The 17,313-nt window shown below is 38.7% G+C and overlaps 7 protein-coding genes across 7 annotated transcripts; 3 read left to right on the forward strand and 4 right to left on the reverse strand.

Annotated features, from left to right (window-relative positions):
• Positions 1-325: 325 nt before the first annotated feature.
• On the reverse strand, positions 326-790 carry LOC18018781. The gene has a single exon (XM_006399857.2). It carries the CDS (start codon positions 685-687, stop codon positions 475-477), a length of 213 nt encoding a protein of 70 aa, XP_006399920.1. The 5' UTR covers positions 688-790; the 3' UTR covers positions 326-474.
• Positions 791-2,582: 1,792 nt separating this feature from the next.
• LOC18018783 (protein NUCLEAR FUSION DEFECTIVE 4) lies at positions 2,583-5,280 on the forward strand. Its single transcript, XM_006399858.2, has 3 exons — positions 2,583-3,068; positions 3,561-4,492; positions 4,599-5,280. The coding sequence occupies exons 1-3, from the start codon at positions 2,730-2,732 to the stop codon at positions 5,065-5,067; spliced, it is 1,740 nt and encodes a 579-aa protein (XP_006399921.1). The 5' UTR covers positions 2,583-2,729; the 3' UTR covers positions 5,068-5,280.
• LOC18018784 (peroxidase 55) lies at positions 5,245-6,713 on the reverse strand. Its single transcript, XM_006399860.2, has 3 exons — positions 6,351-6,713; positions 6,072-6,263; positions 5,245-5,995 (listed from the first exon to the last, which is right to left on the reverse strand). The coding sequence occupies exons 1-3, from the start codon at positions 6,585-6,587 to the stop codon at positions 5,420-5,422; spliced, it is 1,005 nt and encodes a 334-aa protein (XP_006399923.1). The 5' UTR covers positions 6,588-6,713; the 3' UTR covers positions 5,245-5,419.
• A 1,464-nt stretch (positions 6,714-8,177) lies between these two features.
• On the forward strand, positions 8,178-10,294 carry LOC18018785 (zinc finger protein 511). Its single transcript, XM_006399861.2, has 4 exons — positions 8,178-8,383; positions 8,835-8,899; positions 9,410-9,608; positions 9,748-10,294. The coding sequence occupies exons 1-4, from the start codon at positions 8,249-8,251 to the stop codon at positions 10,141-10,143; spliced, it is 795 nt and encodes a 264-aa protein (XP_006399924.1). The 5' UTR covers positions 8,178-8,248; the 3' UTR covers positions 10,144-10,294.
• A 255-nt stretch (positions 10,295-10,549) lies between these two features.
• On the reverse strand, positions 10,550-12,221 carry LOC18017177 (B3 domain-containing protein At3g17010). The gene is made up of 4 exons (XM_024156476.1): positions 12,123-12,221; positions 11,307-11,595; positions 10,898-11,226; positions 10,550-10,813 (listed from the first exon to the last, which is right to left on the reverse strand). The coding sequence occupies exons 1-4, from the start codon at positions 12,219-12,221 to the stop codon at positions 10,550-10,552; spliced, it is 981 nt and encodes a 326-aa protein (XP_024012244.1).
• Positions 12,222-13,478: 1,257 nt separating this feature from the next.
• Positions 13,479-15,281, forward strand: LOC18017178 (B2 protein). Its single transcript, XM_006399863.2, has 6 exons — positions 13,479-13,586; positions 13,903-14,439; positions 14,519-14,619; positions 14,707-14,790; positions 14,876-14,986; positions 15,063-15,281. The coding sequence occupies exons 2-6, from the start codon at positions 13,932-13,934 to the stop codon at positions 15,105-15,107; spliced, it is 849 nt and encodes a 282-aa protein (XP_006399926.1). The 5' UTR covers positions 13,479-13,586; positions 13,903-13,931; the 3' UTR covers positions 15,108-15,281.
• A 40-nt stretch (positions 15,282-15,321) lies between these two features.
• On the reverse strand, positions 15,322-17,196 carry LOC18017179. The gene is made up of 4 exons (XM_006399864.2): positions 17,078-17,196; positions 16,822-16,944; positions 16,132-16,641; positions 15,322-15,952 (listed from the first exon to the last, which is right to left on the reverse strand). Exons 2-4 carry the CDS (start codon positions 16,880-16,882, stop codon positions 15,372-15,374), a joined length of 1,152 nt encoding a protein of 383 aa, XP_006399927.2. The 5' UTR covers positions 16,883-16,944; positions 17,078-17,196; the 3' UTR covers positions 15,322-15,371.
• Positions 17,197-17,313: the final 117 nt, after the last annotated feature.

The following is a 17,313-nucleotide window of genomic DNA, read 5'->3' on the forward strand; positions in this document are numbered from 1 at the left end:
ATCTCTTTTTGTCAATTAATTAACTTGTACTGTATATAGCTTTTCCTTGAATATATTAACATATCTATATCTTCACATGTTGCTTTCGTACGTAACTCGGTCATCAAGTCTACAAAATGCAGTAATTAAAATAGTTTAGGCAATAATATATATACTGATATTGTGATATTTTACTTTAGCTGATTAGTCTTCAACAATTGTATATTATAATTTAGGTAAAGGAATAGTCCATCTCGTCTACGCACATGCTTCTATATCAAATTACCAATGTGGTTCACATATAAGATATGAAATAATTATAGAGGGTAATAAGACAATAAAATAAAATAGAAAGGGGATTCGTTGTAATTCCAGTACAAGTACTTAAGTAGGAATCCAGCCTAAATCAAAGCTGATCAAAAATAATAACAAAAAGACAGGAAATAAAATGCAGCTAGCGATGAGGCCATGAGCTGCAGAGAAATGTTAAATTAATTAGGCAGCGTAGATATGGATATTAAGAGCGATGAGGGAGACTGTGATGCATGCAAAGAAGATGAGAGTGTGAATGACAATGGCTGCGCCGCTTGTCTGAAAACCGCCAAACTCAACCACTTTGGTCTTCCCCGGAAGCTGAAACAATACTCCGGGCGTCAATACGATGAACAGAACCACCGACATTAACACCGGTCCCCAATTCAACGCCATCTCGAATCAATCAGGTTATTGGTATGTATGTAAATTTACGAGTTATATATTGGTAGGATAGCTAATATGATGTGTCTGTTTCAATACACTCATGTTTGTACATTTATAGAATGCTTGAGTCAAGATTGAGATCTTAATGCATCAGTGGCTTGAACCGGACGATATTATGAAGTTTGTAGGGTGAAGGAAAGAACGATTCTCTGCAGCTACTCGATCGAATCAAAACTTTATATTATCATCTTGTCACACTATTTGTTGATTGTTGGGTATGCTAAGAATCTGATTCGATCTCGTGGATGGTCTCTCCCTCTTGTTTTTTTTTTTTAAGAAGAGACACTTGGCCTCTTCTCTTCTGATACAAGAGACATTTGGCCTTTGAGAATTGAGGAGATGCTGTCTTCATCAATGAATTCATAGTAGTAAATTTCTATATATACGCTACAGTAATTTAATTTCTATAAAATAGCGGTTACCCGACTTATTTGAGTACACTATCAAATGGATAAGTTGATCGAATATTAAGGAAACGACATTATTCGCCAAAAACAATGATGATAAAATCAATTCTTGTCCATATACCTAGCTAGAACTTATCCATATCCGAGTCAAGCCGCTCACATATTATTTATTTTATTCTAAAAGTTAATCCCATGTTTTATTTTATTTGTCGAGACGAATATTTAATAGCATGTTGGTCTACTCTAAACCTTTACATATATTTCTCTCATATAAACACACGGGAAAACGACTCCTCACCGAATCCTTGATTTGCAAATTGCAAATGCGATTTTTGATAAGAAAACGTACAACCAAGTAAACCAATCAAATTCATAATTGATTTAATGCCAAAAAAGAAAACAGTCTCGTGCTCTGTTGCAAGGAAGACATGCATGCAAGTTGCGTTCATATAAAGATACTGGCAAAGAAGACATGCATGCAAGTTGTGTTGTATATTAGTATATACATGTATATATATAATTACAAATTAAGTTTGTTCTTTATTTTTTACCTCATTAAAACGGATGGATTAAACTTGAACCTTAATGATTTATAAATTATTTTGATTGGATTTTTTTCTGAAAAGATGACTAGATACATTTATAACTTTAATATTTTCTCACATTTATCTCGTTTATTACGTCCTCTAGTTTTAAAGAAGATATAATAATTGTGATAAGACTCAATTCAAGTTATTGGTACTGACAATGACTTGAAAGTTATTACTTTTGAAGCATTCACATTCTCCATTGTGTCTTGGCGGCATTCTATATATTTTGAAGATATAGCAGTTTCTTCTAGATATATTTTTCTTTTATTATTTCATATATTTGCATAATTAAGTATTTAGTATACAAGAATCGCCGGACTATAGTTTTTGGTGACACGAATAATTATTTAGTTATAATAGTATTAATATTGGTCCTGCAAAGATAGACGAGTTATACAATAATGCTGAATAGCTGTAAGAGATAATCAACGTTAATTAGAAGGACTGGAAGTAGACCCGTGCAAGATGGCAGGCACACACAAGGCATTGAAGAAATATAGTGACCAATCTCATATCAATTCTACATTGACTGCTCATAATTATCATCGAGCCTCTTGTTTAACAATTGTTCACGTCTTGTAAAAAAAAAAAAAAAACAATTTGTACACGTCTTCCTTATTAATAATAGTATGAAGTATCTACTGTATGTTTTTTTTTTTGGAACAACATACTGTATATAAGTTTTAATCATCTAATTTACTGTGAATCAACAAATTTAATCATCCTTTTACAGCTTTGTTGGCAAGCTTTATTTCAATCGATACGATGTCTATCTAGTAACTGTCCGTCATGTCTTGTCGTCTTTTCCAATTTAAGACTATAAAGTGATAAAATCGTATCAAAAAAGACAGATAGACAGACAGATAGACCAAAAAAAAAAGAAATAAAGAAATTACTAAGACGACAAATTTCGCTGATCCTCCTTTGATCTGCTTCTTCCCGGATTCTCCCGGTGTCGGAGAGAAATAACGGAGACCCAAAAGTTATTTCTTCAATGGCGTCGACCACGCGAGAAAAGTTTGTGTCTTTCATAAACAATAGATGGCTCGTCTTCGTGGCTGCCATGTGGATACAGTCTTGTGCTGGCATCGGTTACTTGTTCGGAAGCATTTCTCCGGTGATCAAAAGCTCCCTTAACTATAACCAGAAGGAGCTTGCCAGACTTGGTGTCGCCAAGGATCTCGGTGATAGTGTCGGCTTCCTCGCCGGGTCTCTCTCCGAGATTTTGCCTCTCTGGGCCGCTCTTCTCGTCGGCGCCGTTCAAAACCTCGTCGGTTACGGATGGGTTTGGCTTATCGTCACCGGTCGAGCTCCGATTCTCCCGCTATGGGCTGTGAGTTATCTGTCTACAAATGATTCTTTTTTTCTCTCTTTTATAGTTCCTTTTGTCATATTGTGGGTTAAGCGATTTGGTTTCACGGTTGGAGAAATCTGCATATGGTCCTTCAGATTCATCTGCTCATGTTCTATATTGGGGGAAAACTTTTTGGTTTTTAAAAATTTGTAGACTTTCTATTAATTCAAAGATATGTGGGAGAATCACGGAAAAGGTTTGCTTTTAAGGTTCTTTAGATACTCAGAAGTCGCAGTCAAATCCTTGACAAATTCCACTTTTTTTTCTTTTTCTTTAACAGCTCTTGTTCAGCTTTCATTCAATTCGTTCTGATTCTGGAAAATTTGTTGGCTTTACATGATATTCTAGTAGATTGGCTGGTGTCAAGAGAATCCCTGAGAATTAGAATCCGATTCAAGTTGTTCATAGAAATAGTATATTCTGTGCTGACACAACCTCTTTCTGTATGTTTAATTTTCACTGTTTTTTCAGATGTGTATTCTGATATTCGTTGGGAACAATGGCGAAACCTACTTCAACACTGGATCATTAGTCTCTGGTGTTCATAACTTCCCCAAAAGCCGAGGTCCAGTGGTGGGTATCCTCAAGGGTTTTGCTGGGCTAGGTGGTGCTATCCTCTCTCAGATATATACAACGATGCACTCTCCTGACCCGGCTTCTCTCATTGTCATGGTCGCTGTTGGGCCTGCGGTTGTCGTTGCTTTCCTCATGTTCTTCATCAGACCCGTTGGTGGTCACAGGCAGATCCGTCCCACCGATGGAGCCAGCTTCACTTTCATCTACGGTGTCTGCATTCTCCTCGCTGCCTATCTCATGGCCGTTATGCTTATAGAAGATCTAGTCGTTGTCAGCCACAACATCATCACTGTGTTCACCATTGTGCTGTTTGTCATTCTTGTTGTACCAATCTTGGTCCCAATCATGACAAGTTTCTTCACAGAGTCAAACGCTCCTGCTGACACGGTAGAGGAGCCTCTTGTCCCAAAACGGGAAAACCAAGAACCGGGACAGCAGACTCCTGACCTAATCTTGAGTGAAGTGGAAGATGAGAAACCAAAAGAAATGGATTTGCTTCCTGCATCAGAGAGACATAAGAGAATTGCGCATTTGCAAGCACGGCTAATGCAGGCAGCTGCAGAGGGGGCGGTTCGGGTGAAGAGACATAGAGGACCGCACAGAGGAGAAGATTTTACTTTAACGCAGGCACTCGTGAAGGCAGACTTCTGGCTTATATTCTTCTCGCTGTTGCTCGGCTCTGGTTCGGGTTTGACAGTTATTGACAATCTTGGTCAGATGAGCCAGTCTCTTGGTTATGATAACACTCACGTGTTTGTGTCTATGATTAGCATTTGGAACTTCCTTGGACGTATCGGCGGCGGTTATTTCTCCGAGCTCATTGTCAGGTTTGATCTCGCGGAAAGCCAAAAACTTTTACTCCCATATATGATCCGCAGATTTCATCTCTGTTTATGGTGCTCTGTTTCTGATTTTGATTTGACTGATGTGTAGGGACTACGCGTACCCAAGGCCGGTAGCAATGGCCGTAGCTCAGTTAGTAATGTCTGTGGGACACGTCTTCTTTGCTTTCGGATGGCCTGGAGCGATGTACATTGGCACGCTATTGATTGGACTCGGGTACGGTGCTCACTGGGCTATTGTCCCAGCTACTGCCTCGGAGCTCTTTGGTCTGAAAAAGTTTGGAGCTTTATACAATTTCCTGACGCTGGCCAACCCGGCTGGGTCACTCGTCTTCTCGGGTCTGATTGCAAGCACCATATACGACCGGGAAGCAGAAAGACAAGCACACGTGTCCGTTTTTGATCCGGATGATGCCCTTAGATGCGAAGGTTACATCTGTTACTTCTTGACGTCACTCATAATGTCTGGATTCTGCATCATCGCTTGCATCTTGAGTATGATTCTCGTGCGTCGTACCAAGTCCGTCTACAGTCATCTCTATGGCAAGACCCGCACTTAATCTGTTCGTTATTTATTCTTTTGTTTTGCTTTCGATTCTCCGATTCATATGTTTTTGGTTCTGTATCGAATTTTGTTGTCGATGTTGTTGTTGTTGTCAATTTTGTTTGTTTGATTTGTACGTGTTTTGGATTCATATCCACGGCCGATATCTACGATGGTGTAGATTTACAGAAAGATCTTTAGAAACTCAATATATAAAATAAATTATAAATTTCCTTGGGCTTGTGTTATCCTGAGAAATAGCTTTTAGGACTACAATTTCACAGGTTCCATTGTGGATTATGACATTTTAATATATCAAGCTTCAAAAGCTGCAGAATTCATATGTTTTATGTTTCCAATATTTAAGATTAGTTAAAAGCAGAGCAGTCCCTTCGAATCTCTCCTTGGCTCCCAACTTTAACTCCAACGCGGCCAAGCTTCCTCATCGCGGAGATGAAAGCGCTGTTGAATTCTTCAGCACTGTTAGCAAACCTGACCACCGTAGCCTGAGACCTGAAATCGTTAAACAGAACTTGATCCGAGGTAAAAAGGCCTTTCCTTGCCACAAGGTTCTGGAAGTAGACGTTGTCGAAGACTCTTGGGGTGGTTATGTCCAGGTCCAAGGCGATTTCGGGGTCCGACCGACCTTGAGGGCAGGTTTGCATCAGCTGCTGTGCATAGGCCGGATCGAGAGTGGGATCCAAGGGCATCAACGCTGAGAAGTTGTAGAGACGGTGAGCGAAACGGTTGCAGTGAGAGAATCCGATGGTGTGTGCGCCTGATAGAGCAATCATATCGGTCATTGATAGCCCGTGACTAGCGAATAGATCGACCAAACCTCTCACGTCTAGGTCCGGTCCAGGTATCTTCCCGTCCACGCGAGACGCCTGCGACACGAGCCCGTCTCGTCTCCCTAGCTCCACCTTAAACTCTGGCCCTCCAGCCTAACAATATTATCACATTATTAATATGACATGGCGAATCGAATGAAAAAGTCAATGAGGAGCGTTGTTGACTTACGAGGACGACGACGTCCCTGGCGGCCATAGCCATGATATCGGCACATGACACAAGGCCTGGACATTGAGCTTCGACAGCGAGCTTAGCCTTGATCACAGTGTCGAATCCGTCTCCGGCGAGAGATAGATTGTCTGGAGCGTCCTTCTCCGCGTCTCCACTCTCGGATGCTATCATCACAGAAGCATCACATCCCTATATCACATGAATCATAACTTTTATAATACCAAAAAAAGAACACATGCAAGAAAAGTTTCAAGATCACAACACAAGACTACATACACCGACGAAGCAGTCGTGGAAGAACATCCGTAACGTTGCCGGAGCCGTGGTGAAGGTTTGTTCGATTTTCGTTGAAACCACTTGTCGAACGATGAGTTCCACGTTAGGGCATGTCGAGGCGTAGAAATTCTCCGTCAATCGAGCATCCGACTCGGCCACCATGCAAAAGAACAACATCCCCAAATAGAACCACATCATCATCGTGTGTTTTGTTGAATCATTATCACGAGTATCCATCTAGATCGATATTCTCCTTTAGTAGTCTCTCTGTTTTCTTTAAACCCTCTCCTTCTATACGGTCCTCTCTTGAATATAAAGGACCACAACACTCTGTTTCATCGACCCTCCGATATTGGGATATATCTCTGTTTTTATATAGTAGATGTGTTTTTTTTTGTGTGTGTTAATAGAAATAGCATAATTATGTTTATTTGGAATAATTAAAATCTAGTCATATTCACAGATGAATGCCAGAGTTTTACAACTGGGATTTTCTCAACTTTTACATAAGCGAGAACATTTCTTTAGTTAGGGGGTTTTATTGACAGTGACATTTTAACAAACCTCATTAGGTCAGTCATCTGCATGGAAATTTTATATTATATACTTCTTGAATTAAAGTAGAGTAAATAATCGATAACTAATATATTGTCTTTAACACAAAATGGATAAACTAAATTCAAAAGATGAGTTTGAAAAGTAGCGTTTGTACATCCTAATATGATAATGATTTTGACTGATCCTTGAATTCAGCGAATATACCTGTTCTAATTTTAGTTCATCAACTTTAGCTCAACGGTTCTTATATTGCAGCCGATATTCAAAATAAACATTTAGTATACCCAATTTTGATTATTTTTAACACAGCTTTCTTTTGGTATGATGATTAAACTTTATCATCATACCAGAGCTGACAGCACTAGTTTCCCCTCTCTTTTTTTGTTTTTTTAATATGAGGTACTAGAAACTTAAACAAATATTCAAATTGCTGATGGTTAAAATGTTATTCTCTACAAAAAAAAACAGAAAAACGTTATCGTCGTGTAACCGTGTAAGTAAAGAACATTTCTGTGTTTGCTCATTTCATTTTCAACCATAAATAAGAAAACTAGTTATAAGCCTCATTGCAGGTGACCGATATTATACTATGATTTGCACGTCAGGACGTGTACAAACTACAAGAGCTTAACTGCAAATTGCTTTGACGTATAGAAAGGTTTTAATCATCACTACCAGAAAATTGTCGCATAGGACAAATCAGTCTAAATTGACTACCATATATTTCGATCCTTATTGGTCAAAAATAAATAAATATCGATTCATAGTATGTCGACAACAAAAATTATAAATGAATAAAAAATGATGTATTACTGACACATATTTGAGATGGAACACTACGATTTTAAATATTCAAGAAAATTTTTTTTTGAGCTTATCAAGCCTTTCGAATTATAATTCCTGAGAATTCTAGTTCTTGTATCATGATTGTGACATGTTGTGACATTGTAGAAAATAAGTTTTATTACTGTTATTTTGTTTGTCCGATCCAAGAAGATGATAGCCAAATGTTCAATTTTTTTTTAACATTTATCTTTACTTTTTGTTTTGAGCAAACTTCAACATTTATCTTTATTTATGTGGAATGTTATTGGTAAATAAATCCAGGGAAAAAATATATATGTAATTAACTCATTTTATTCAAGTAATAAAGTAATTTTTGTTCTCTGGACGTGGGCCTGAGCTGGGCTGAATGATAAAGTCGATTGGATCATAGTCCGGAAAAGATCCAATTATAAACCGGAGCCGAGGAAATGTTCAGTTAGATGCTTGACGCTTGGTTTCATGTTTGTGAGACGAAAACGAATGCTTTTTTGAATTTTCTTCTGCGTTTGGAGGCGATGGCTATGGGCATGGCGGTAGACACGGTAGGCGAGTTAGGCTTCCCTTACTGGACTCCTCTCCGTCGAAGATTTCCTCCCGATTCTCCCTTCTTTGCTTCCGGAAATGTCGAGCGCGAACTACTTGCTAAACAGGTACTCCTTCTGCCATCTGAATCTTCTCGAATGCTCTTCTTAGGGAATACTCTTGCATGATCAATTTCCCAAATCGAAGAGTTTTATCGATTCCTTGTCCTTCACAGCTTATCGTTTTATTTTACTCGGCACTCATTTGATCCGGTTCTGTGTTCGATAAGGTCGAAATTATATTGGCTTGTTTCTTCCATTGCCTCCGGAAACGTTTCTGGGGATTTCCTCTACCTAGTGATGATACTCATCATTCAATTTCGATCTGTTGGCTAAGAATTTTCGACTTTTGGTCTTCTAAGTAGGTCTAGCTTTGTCAATTTGGATAAAACAACTAATTCATGTCATTGTTCTATTTCGATTTCCATGATAGGATATGAGGCTTATGCTGTAGATTATTGACAATTTACCAAAATATTTGCTTGAAAGAGTTGAGTCATAAGGAGGATTTTATATACAGGTGGCATTGGACGTAACAGAAGATGAAATCAACCATTTACATAAATTTGTGGAAACTGAGAGCAGGTATCTATCCTTCCTCACTGATGAGCTCCTTAGCTGTGATTGATTTCTGTTATTAATGTAAAGAATTTGATCAATTATGACAATGATTAGAAATTTCAGATTAAGTTCTTTTCTTACTTAGACTATTGCTTACGAGAGTTAAAGGGTTTTTTTCATTTTTTCTATGTGTTGTTATTCGCGTGATGGGATACTGAAGCTAATATTTTGAACCGTCTTTTTTTTCTTGGTGATTCTGGCTTGGTGTCATTTCTTCTACCTCGCATCGTTTACTGTACAGTTCACATGTGTCGATTGTGCGTGTAAGAATTCTAGCAAATAGTAATTAAATGGCAATAAATTGAACACTGCTATGTAAGTAGCTCTCTTTCAATACCCACCTTCGAAGGGGCGAGCAGTAATACATAGCAATGATTATTGCATAACTAATCAAGTTTGTGTATATACTAGTCTCAATTCCAACTTTGGTTCACATTTCTCCTCAATGCTCATAAGCTTGGTTGTTTTGAGCAGAAGAATCTCGTGTCCCATTGTTGGCTGCCCTGAGCGCCTGAAATCTCTGGAAAATTTTGAAGATCACTATAAGGCACGGCACACTGCTTCTTGTTCAGTATGCTCAAGGGTCTACCCTACTTCTCGCCTACTAAGTATCCACATATCCGAAGCACATGACTCTTTCTTTCAAGCTAAAGTTGCTCGGGGCTATGACATGGTATGCACTGTATATTCTTATCTCCTTATGCAACTATAAATAGCGTTTTGAGGCAGAGCTCAAACTGTTAGTGACTGTGATAGAATTCCTGTCAATGCTAAATCTTTATTTTTTCTGCTCTCATGAACATAATTTGCAGTACGAGTGCCTCGTAGAAGGGTGTGGATTGAAGTTTAAGAACTACAAAGCACGCCATCGACACTTAGTTGACAAACACAAGTTCCCAACGACGTTCGAGTTTTTCAAGAAGACTCAACTCTCAAAGAAGCAAAGAGAGAAACTTCAGAGGCGACGTGTATCAAAGTTGAAACATGAAGAAGAGAAAGAAGAAGCTTCGTCAGATGCCATGGAAGTGGAAGACAAAGCCGGCATCGACGGTCTTGTATCAGCACTGTCCACGCTAACCACCTCAGACACAACTCCTTCGAATGTCAGCTTTGGTCGACGCCATGGTCGTGGCCTAACCTTTATTCCACGGTCTGTTCATAGGGAAGAACGGACTAAGCCTTCGTCTGCACCAGAGCCAACGACTTAGTTGTGGCTTGTGGTTCCTCCTAGTCTGAGGTTTAAGATGGTGAAGAAAATTTTTGTATTTCTCGGTATTAAGTACTAACATTGTTAACTACTGGGTCTTTTGAAGAATGCATTCAAACTATTATAAATTCGGCCACTTAACATTATTAACTACCGTGTAAAGATTTCTCTTCTTTTTCTTAATTTTTTTCAGTGATTGATCCACATTAGTTACAATTTGTTTTAGACAAGCATGGTTTCTATTCTCTGCTAAAGGAAATGACAAGTAAGGCATTGCCTACTTTTGTCATTGAAGCAGAAGATTGATAGTACTGAAACATTGATTCTCATTATCTCAAGACAAAGTTCATAAACAGATAGAGCAAGTTAAAGTCTCAAGACAAATTTCAAAGCACGACACTTGCCATTCATTCATCAATCTTAATGATCTTCTCTCTGGCCTTCTTGGAGATTAGGAGTAACTCGGTGGGTTTAATGAGCTTGAAGATACACCTGTCACCGATAAGTAAAGGGTACTCTCGTGCCAGTTTCGTCCATCCACTTGAGAAAATAGTCCGATTCTCCCTCACCAAGCAAAGCACCTCCCATGAACAATTCCCTTTCCAGTGATGTATCGTGAAGATCGTAGACTTATTAGGGATATGACCCTCCACAAAGCGCTTTGGGATAGCCTGATAAAAATTCCGAGATTGACATATCACCAATACAGAGACTGTAAAGTGTTTAATTTGTTGAGCCTTTGGTATTAATCTTACCAGGAACTTGAGGTATGATTTCCTTATGGTGATTTTGAATTTTGGAACACCATTCTTGTCTTTCTTACTCCTGATCTTATTCTTCTTGGATGATTTGGGTTTCTCAGCGTTCGTCTTTCTGACTTTGAGCTCTACTCCTCTTGAAGATTCACCTATTTCTACAGAACTCACCACTTTCTTGCTCGTGAGCTTCTTCTTCTTGGATGTTTTGGATTCCTTAGCTTTCTTCTTTCGGACTTCAAGGTCTTCTCCTCCCGTAGAATCACCTGTTTCATCTTCTTTCTTCACATCTTTGTAGCTGCTCTCACCTTGTTCTTTCTTGATCCCACCTGTTTTCATCATCAAAGTAAAGAATTAGTCATTCTTCTCCATCTCCTCTGTTTCATAAAGTATTATAAGCAAAGCTTACTAGGAGCCATTGTGGGGGTGTTTCGAGGTATGAGAATCTCCTTGCCATTCTGATGGTATATGTTGACATCGAACCACATTTTTCCTTTGTGAGTGAAGGTAACAAATTCATTGTCTCCCAAGGCATTGTCGCTCACAAACTGGTTCCATCCGTGCTTCTCCATGTAGTAAAATCTCGGGTTCTTGGAGATTTCTACTTTCCATGAGCTTCCCCATTGCGCTCTTATCACCATCTTGTAGGAGAAGTCTTTCTCAGAGACTCTTTGCATGAAGTTGTAAGGTATAGCTCTCTGTTTTGAACATACAATGAAGAAAGCAAAAACAGTTTAACTTATTTTTTTCAAATTACATTAAAGACTTGAAGGCCAAAGTTTCAATCTATCACAAGTAATCCTAACACAGGAATTCGAGAAAATCACAGAGGAAAGACCTGAACATACAGGCAGAGAAAGCACAGCTTTATGTTTTTAAAAGCAGAAAATGCAAAGAGTGAACAAATGAAGACATTCCTTAAACGAGAAAGGCAGTGGAAAGTCTCAACCTTTAATTGAACACAGACAACCAAAATATTCTACTTTGCAAACGTAGCTAACAAGATTCACGTTTCAAACACAGTAAAACCTAAAGATTCAACCGTTGAGAACCAACAGATTCAAAGTTTCAAAAACAGAGAATACAAAGATTTAGAGATCCAACAGATTTAACCTCTCAAAGAAAACCAAAAGATGAACCTTTTACTTGAAACCCATTAAACAGAGACAACCATCTATCAAGGAAGTATCAAAGTAAAGGAGATGCAGGTTTGGAAAACAGTTACCATGCATTCAGAGGATAAATCTGCACTCTGAAAAATCTTGAAGAAGCTCAACTTCTTTCGTTCATTTTTAATCCGACAAAAACCACTGTTCCTAGCCATCTCTCTCTGTTTCTCCTTCAACAACTTCTTCTACTATCTAATCGGAAACCTCTTCACTTTCTAGTTCCTCCTCTTTCTCTCTGTCTCTCTCCGTTTATCTGTCTCTCTCTCTGGTATGGTAAATGAGAAAAATGTGTGGTTTCTTTTCTAAGTATTTTTTTCCATTGTGAAACAAGGGTATAATTGTGAAAAATAAATCAGCCATGTATTATCAATCTGATTATAACGAAACAAGGGTTATTGCTATCGTTTTTTTTTAATGGTAATAGTCTAATAGACAGAAACAAGAGCTGTTAAAACTTTCTTCACAGCCACGCAAAAGCAGAATGCTAGTTTTAGTACCTGAAAATCCCTGATGTGGCAAAAGGACACTTCCAGCTTGCCTTTCTTGTGTTTTGTTTAAACTTCATGTCTACAATATTTGAACGTTATATTTTTTGGCAGTCAAAGGTCAAGGTGGAGAACTTCAGAAACTGAAAAGTTAAAACTAAGGTACAAAGATGAGATCACCTTGTGAATCACACTAAATTGATGTGTTTCAGTAATTTATAAAGAAAATACACACAGCTATACACCCAATAAACTATCTTAAATATACCACACAACATATACATGCATATATGACCAACGCTTCTTAAAATGTTAAAGTTGTGAATCTTTTCTTGAGAAATGTATATATTTTCGGAAACTCAATAAATCAAACACTTTAGAGATAATGTAAGGAGTGTTAATATCAAAATGAGAAATAGTTATGAGCATATTGGATAATCAGATTTTAGCTTCTAGGAAAAAAGCCTGCTACGTTAATAAAAGGTCGTCGGTATTCAAATCCAAAATACAATATTGTTTTTGTTTAAATTGTGAAATTCATTAATCATGTGAGAAATATTTACCATTTGATTGGACCCAAAAAGTGAAACCAAAATCAGAAAACAGAGCATAACTTTCAACACAGAGCATCTCTAGCGTGAGACAAAAATAAGATATAATCGATCGAATCAATCAACTAAGTTGCAAGTCATTAAGAGAAAACAAACTATATAAAGTACATGTAGAAAGGAAGAGTCAAATGAAAGTCAGAGATTATTTAAGAAAGAAAAAAAATCACGTGACCGTACGACAGCTCATGTGACTTATTATAACTGCATCCCGTTTATCAATTTCATAGCTAAACATTGTACCATTCTAATGCTGACAGACGGCATGCTTTCTGCTGTTCCAAGCTCTGCTCATGGCATTAAGGACACTCCGTGATTTACAACTTTGTCGGGGAAAAAGAAGCTCCAAGAAATTGAAAACACAAGTAAAATCAACTAGTTTCTTATTCGACATTCAGGGATCTGCATTCTAGGGTTCTTCTTTCTGGTAAGAGTTATTTTGATAATCTCCTTAAAACCTATTTTCCATTTTAGTTCTTTCCCTTCCTTTTGCAAACTATTAGTTCGGACTCTGTTTTTTCTTTTGGTCATAGATCTCACTTCTCAGTGCTTTGCTTTTAACTGTAGTGTTCGTTCGCCTTAGTAATCTCTGAAATAGTCGTATAATGTGAAATGTGTGTAAAGTTTCATACTTTTAAAGAGATTTCGATAAAAAAATCGGAATTGTTGAATCAGTAGCTAATTAAAAAGTCCAAAATCTTTAGGATTGGTTGGTGAAGTGTTTCTTTTTTTTGTTCTGATAGGTGTCTCTATCAAACCAAAGCTTTTGAAGATGGATAACATGCGCAGCTTTTGGCAGCTTGGGGATGAGCTCCGGGGACAATCGAAAGCCTCAGAGGATCAGAAGTGGTTCATGGCTGCATCGAAACTTGCTGACCAGACTAGATCCAAGGGAGAACGTTCGAACAATCTTGATCTATCAAAGGGTCCAGTTGAAATTAGGCCAAGGGAGAAATTTGGGTTTCAAGAGGAGAACAAGTTTGAGACTCTTAACTTCAATATGTTAAACTCCGAGCTCAAGTTCAATGCTAATGTTTTTAGCCAGAAACACTTGGCTGGAGGTAAATTTAGCTACAATCACTTCACCAGCAGAGAAGGCAACAATGGTGGTAACAACTTTAGCGGCACTCACAGCAATGACTCTCTGAATGTTGCTGCTGATAAAAGGTTCAAGACCTTGCCTGCCACGGAGTGTCTCCCAAAGAGTGAAGTGCTTGGGGGATACATCTTTGTTTGCAACAACGACACAATGCTGGAAGATCTGAAGCGCCAGCTCTTTGGTATTCAATTCATCTTGGAGTTTGTCCATTTTAAGGGCAAGTGCTCATATGTTCTTATGTCTTCTACTGTGTCTGTCAGGTTTGCCTCCGAGATATAGAGACTCCGTCAGGACGATAACACCAGGCCTGCCTCTGTTTCTCTACAACTACACAACTCATCAGTTGCATGGGATTTTTGAGGTTTGTTTTATAAGCACTTACTTTCTCAATGTTTCTTCGGACTTGCTCTATGACTCCATGATTATTTGTTCTCTGTGTTTTTCGCAGGCGACAACCTTTGGAGGTTCAAACATTGACCCAACTGCTTGGGAGGATAAGAAATGCAAAGGAGAATCCAGATTCCCTGCACAGGTTCCATTTTTGTCCTCCGATGTGGAATCTCTCTTTCATCTTTTTTTTCAATGATTGATTCACACATACATAAACAAAATAATAGGTGAGAATCCGTGTAAGGAAAGTGTGCAAAGCTTTGGAAGAGGATGCTTTCAGGCCAGTTTTGCACCACTATGATGGTCCCAAGTTTCGACTCGAGCTCACCATTCCTGAGGTATGTAGATCATTCCATACACGCCGTCCTCGTTCAGCTAATTTTGGTCTGTACTAATCAAATCGTTGATGAACAGACATTGGCTCTGTTAGATCTCTGTGAGCAAGCAGATTCTCCCTAAGCTCGAAGCCTTGCAATTCCCATTTACACCGGGGACTTGGTGAGCCGGTGGCGTCTGCTTATTCCAAGGCTTCAAGTGTGTATTTGTATGTGTGATTTCTACATTAAAGTAGAAATTAAGAGTGTATCACTGGAGAATAAACCATGATTGTGAAAGATTAATGTATGATAAATGTGTTCATATATAATCATGAAACTAGAATGGTTATCACATCTCCTGGAGAAAGATTCTGTTAAATGTTCTTTATCAGAAAGACAGATTAAATCAGAGAACAGCGAGATACAACAAAGCAAAAAAGAGTAGCAGCCACGTGGGTTTTACTGACGCTGCTCCACCAAGAGGATGTACGATCACTTCATCAATAGCAGGACCACAAAGAACATCCTCTTTTGTCATTGTAACTGAGTAGCTGGTGAAACTTATCTGTGCTGCATCTTTGTCTGCTGCAAACACTAACCCAAACTTCTCACCAGAGCCAGTTCCATTGCTTTCCAATGTGAAGTTTTGAGTTGTGGATCCAGCTTGAACACCCACCACAAAATGCCCTATGCACGCATCGTTGGCATCTCCTAATGTAAATGTGAGGTTGTATCTCGAACCTTCACTTGTATCTCTTGTTGCTGTTTGTACGCCAGATGGAGTTGTGCCAGCCAGAATTTCTATTGCAGCTTTGCCTTCTGGAACATGGAAGTGCTCTGAGTCTATGTATCTGACTGTTCCTATAACAGACCACTGCCTTAATGCTGATTGGATCAGACTTGGGACCGCGTCCATCAAAACTCCCTCGGTTGAGTTAGGTAAGAAACCCGGTCCAGATTCAAATCCACCATTATTTAAGAGGTTACCTGCACCAACATAATCAGAGTATGAATCTATGCAACTAGGTTCACAAGATTTCAACTTGTATAAACCAGATCTGTTTTCATAATGTTCCATGTTGAGCTATGAATTAATATTTAGCAGTCTCGGATTAGATGACTTAACCAAGCAGAGAAAACAGAACGAACAAGGACAAGTAACTTACCATTGTCTTGGACCACTGTTGTACCAACAGTCTTGATGAGCAACGTGTCAACAATAGGCCAGCATGTTGAGTTTGTATCAGAATCTATTGTCTGGCTTTCAAGAACTAGATTGATAGGCTCGCCATTCCCCCAACTACCCAAGTTATGACTGTAGCTCTGCCATGGAACCTTACTGTAGTTTTGCCGGTAAGAAAAAACCGCACTGCTGTCTGGCCCGGAGACAGTGAGACCAGCAGAGCTTGAACAATTCTGGCCTCCGGGGATCAGCGCAAATGTGAGGATGTAGTTCAAATCTTCACCTTTGGCAATGAATGTTTGATTGATCTTGCCATCTTCACCGAGCTGAACCGCATGTCCGGAATCAGGCAGTTCAAGTGAAGTAACGTATTTCACTGTCCCTTGGAATGTCCATCCAGGGAGCGTACTGTTCTGATCCAGCAACACAAACGCGCTAGAGCTCGCATTTGAGTTTAATGGTGGAGATTCGAAGCCTGAATTTTCTAGAAAATCTGCATATGAAAATGCACAGTCTTTTCTTATTATACCAAGACATTAATCAACAACCGGATCCAGTAGAAATGGAAATTAGTGGCCAAAATAGGAGTTATGAAGACAAGTGAATAAAATCAGTAGAAGAAACAAAAAAAATATATAAATAAATCATTACTGCTTAAGCATTTAAGATTTACCTGAAGAGGCGCAATTGGAAACAAGAAGCAACAGGAAAATTAACTGAAACCACATCGCCATTTTGCTTCAAAGAAAACCTTGAATGTCAACGCTTCTTAGATCCAGTGATTGTGTCTTAGTAACTATTTAAACATCAGAATGGTGTTTTGACATGTTAGCATACAGTTTGACCATGTTTTTTTTAACATCACATACAGTTGACCATTAAAAAAAAAATTTGAGGGAAAACTCAAATGCCAAACTCTGCGAGATCACCTTGTTCGGACAACGTATAGAAGCATAGCAACCTGCTGGACTCGAGCAACAACGATCATATTGGAGGGAAATCGACAAAGATATTGGAGTGAATCTCCCGGCGGAGCATTCCGGCGTCTACTGGTCGACGATAAAGAGAATGTCAAAACTAATATGACAAATCTGAACTGGGTTCGATAGATCCAACTTAAAACCCAAAAGGGCCCATTGACAAAGCAATGGAGCCTAATATTCGC

Source organism: Eutrema salsugineum, unplaced genomic scaffold (genome assembly GCF_000478725.1).
Source record: "Eutrema salsugineum unplaced genomic scaffold, Eutsalg1_0 scaffold_2, whole genome shotgun sequence".
NCBI lineage: Eukaryota > Viridiplantae > Streptophyta > Magnoliopsida > Brassicales > Brassicaceae > Eutrema > Eutrema salsugineum.